The 2,323-nt window shown below is 25.9% G+C and overlaps 1 protein-coding gene across 1 annotated transcript in view; it reads right to left on the bottom strand.

Moving 5' to 3' along the window:
- Positions 1 to 2,323, bottom strand: part of LOC106790317 (G1/S-specific cyclin-D2) — a 54,329-nt gene that overhangs the window by 42,596 nt on the left and 9,410 nt on the right. The window contains exon 2 of the mRNA XM_014755116.1: positions 153 to 368. Within this exon, the coding sequence (XP_014610602.1) occupies positions 153 to 368 (216 nt within the window). The remainder of the gene's footprint in view (positions 1 to 152; positions 369 to 2,323) is intronic.

Genomic DNA, 2,323 nt, shown 5'->3' with positions numbered 1-2,323 from the left:
GCATCAATTTTATCAATTATGATATTATATAATATTATAAATAAAAAAAAAAAATCTAATTTACCCCCAAATATATATATATATATATAAAATATAAAAATTATTTTGATAACATAAATAATATTATAAATAAAAAAAAATAAATAATTTACCCAAAGGTCATCAAGAGTGATGGAGTTGTCCGTGTAGAAAACGAGAAGGTCGGCTTTTAACGGCGATGATTCTCGCAACTTGGAGGCAAGGAGTAAGCAGGCAGTTCCTAACAGCTGCAGCTGTGACTTCCTGATCGGGCAGACCGAAAGGAACCTGTCGACGTAGTTCATCGATAGGGGGAATACCTCCTCTTGGCACTTTTGCTCCTCGCATACCTGTAAACCCATCCAACAATTATTATTATTATCCAATAATTATTATTTTACATACGAGTTACAAACTTTACATTTTCACGTTTAATTTCAATTTCATTTCTTTGCGTTTTTCAAATACTTGACTTCTGTTTTTCTTTTTTTCTTTCCTTTCTTTATTACATTACATTTATCAAAAAATTATTTTTAACCTTTTAGGTATTGAAAGTACGAAAATAATAAAGAAAATAATAAGAATGAATGAAAAATATTTGCGAAATTTCGTAATAACTTGCGAAGGTCACTTTTGGATGGTTCCTATGGTGTCGTTGACCTCGACAACGTGTTATCTTCGATCTCCTAAATTTTCTTATTTTAAAACTTGAAATTGACGATAAATTATACTCGTGTATATTAAAATGTATACGAGATGAAAGTTTCTAATTGATTTTTAGTCAAATTAATCATTTTATTTCGAGACTACGTGTATCATTTATTTTTTGGTTTTACTATTATAAAATTGAAACGAATTTAAAAAACGTTACGGATAATTGTTTGTGAAATATTGTGAAATATTATTTACGAATTTTGATGTCATCTTGTATAGGAGGAATAAGCAAAACACGTTTGGAAAAATTTTGGTTGATGCACCAATTGATTTAAAAGGTTAAAATGCATAACGTTCCGCTACGTTTGACCTTTTTTACACTTCAAGATTAACTTTATCGTTCTGTCGTTCAGTCAACTCGAAATTATTGTTCGTGTTTCTAAAGTAAAGCTAATGTAACACCCTTTAAATATCCCGCAATACGAATTATTAAGGACACCGTGTATATTATATTTTAAAACAACCGCACATTTACAATTTAATTTCTTTGTTTTTTAATATTTTATAATTATTAATTCATTTATTTTATTTGTATATTTACATTGAAAATGACGTTTAATATTTAATAATACTATTAATAGTAATACACATACATACACGTACACAAATATCAAGAAAATTACGTATAACGTAAAAGAGTAGTATCGTAGTAGCTGACGAGCTTATTTTTTTCTTCTTTTTTTTTTTTTTAAGGTGAAATTATGACACGACTGCTATATTTAAAGAACCCGAGCCACGATACGTGGGAAGAAGAAGAAAAAGAAAAAGAAGAAGAAGCACGCGCGCTATAATCGTGGAAAGTAATCTAACAGAAAGACAGTATTATATTCGTGTGAATAAATATCTCGTGCGTGGTTATTTATAATTTGATTTTTTAAATACAAAAAGAAACAAAAAAAAATGTTCTCTACGAAAAATCGCATAATCGGTGCACAGAAAAAAAAAAAAGTATATTTCGATGATTGTTTTTTAACAAAACAATTATTACTTATTTCTATTTAGAATTTAATTAAATAAACTAGCGATTGAAAAATGTTTCCAATTCAAGAAGATAATTTTATATAATCTGAGATACTAATGTAATAATTAATTTTGAAAATAACTTTAAAAGAGTATCTTTGGATCAGCCAACAAACTTTTTTTTGGGTTCTACTTTGTAATTCGTGTGATTTTATTACAAAACAATTATTACGAAATTATTTAGAAACTAAAGATTTAAAAAAAGTTTCCAATTCAACTAAATAATTTTATAATCTACAAATATAATAATTAATTTTAAAAATAACTTTAAAAAAGTATTTTTGGATCAGCCAACAAACTTTTGTTGAATTCTACTTTGTAATTCGTGTGATTTTATTACAAAACAATTATTACGAAATTATTTAAAAACTAACGATTTAAAAATGTTTCCAAATCAAGAAGATAATTTTATAAAATCTGAGATACTAATGTAATAATTAATTTTGAAAATAACTTTAAAAGAATATTTTTGGATCAGCCAACAAACTTTTTTTAGGTTCTATTTTGTAATTCGTGTGATTTTATTACAAAACAATTATTACGAAATTATTTAAAAACTAAAGATTTAAAA

This window comes from Polistes canadensis, unplaced genomic scaffold (assembly GCF_001313835.1).
Source record: "Polistes canadensis isolate GaletaPanama2010 unplaced genomic scaffold, ASM131383v1 scaffold_229, whole genome shotgun sequence".
NCBI lineage: Eukaryota > Metazoa > Arthropoda > Insecta > Hymenoptera > Vespidae > Polistes > Polistes canadensis.
Note: the sequence above shows the minus strand (reverse complement) of the source record. Positions and strands in the feature narration are given on the sequence as shown.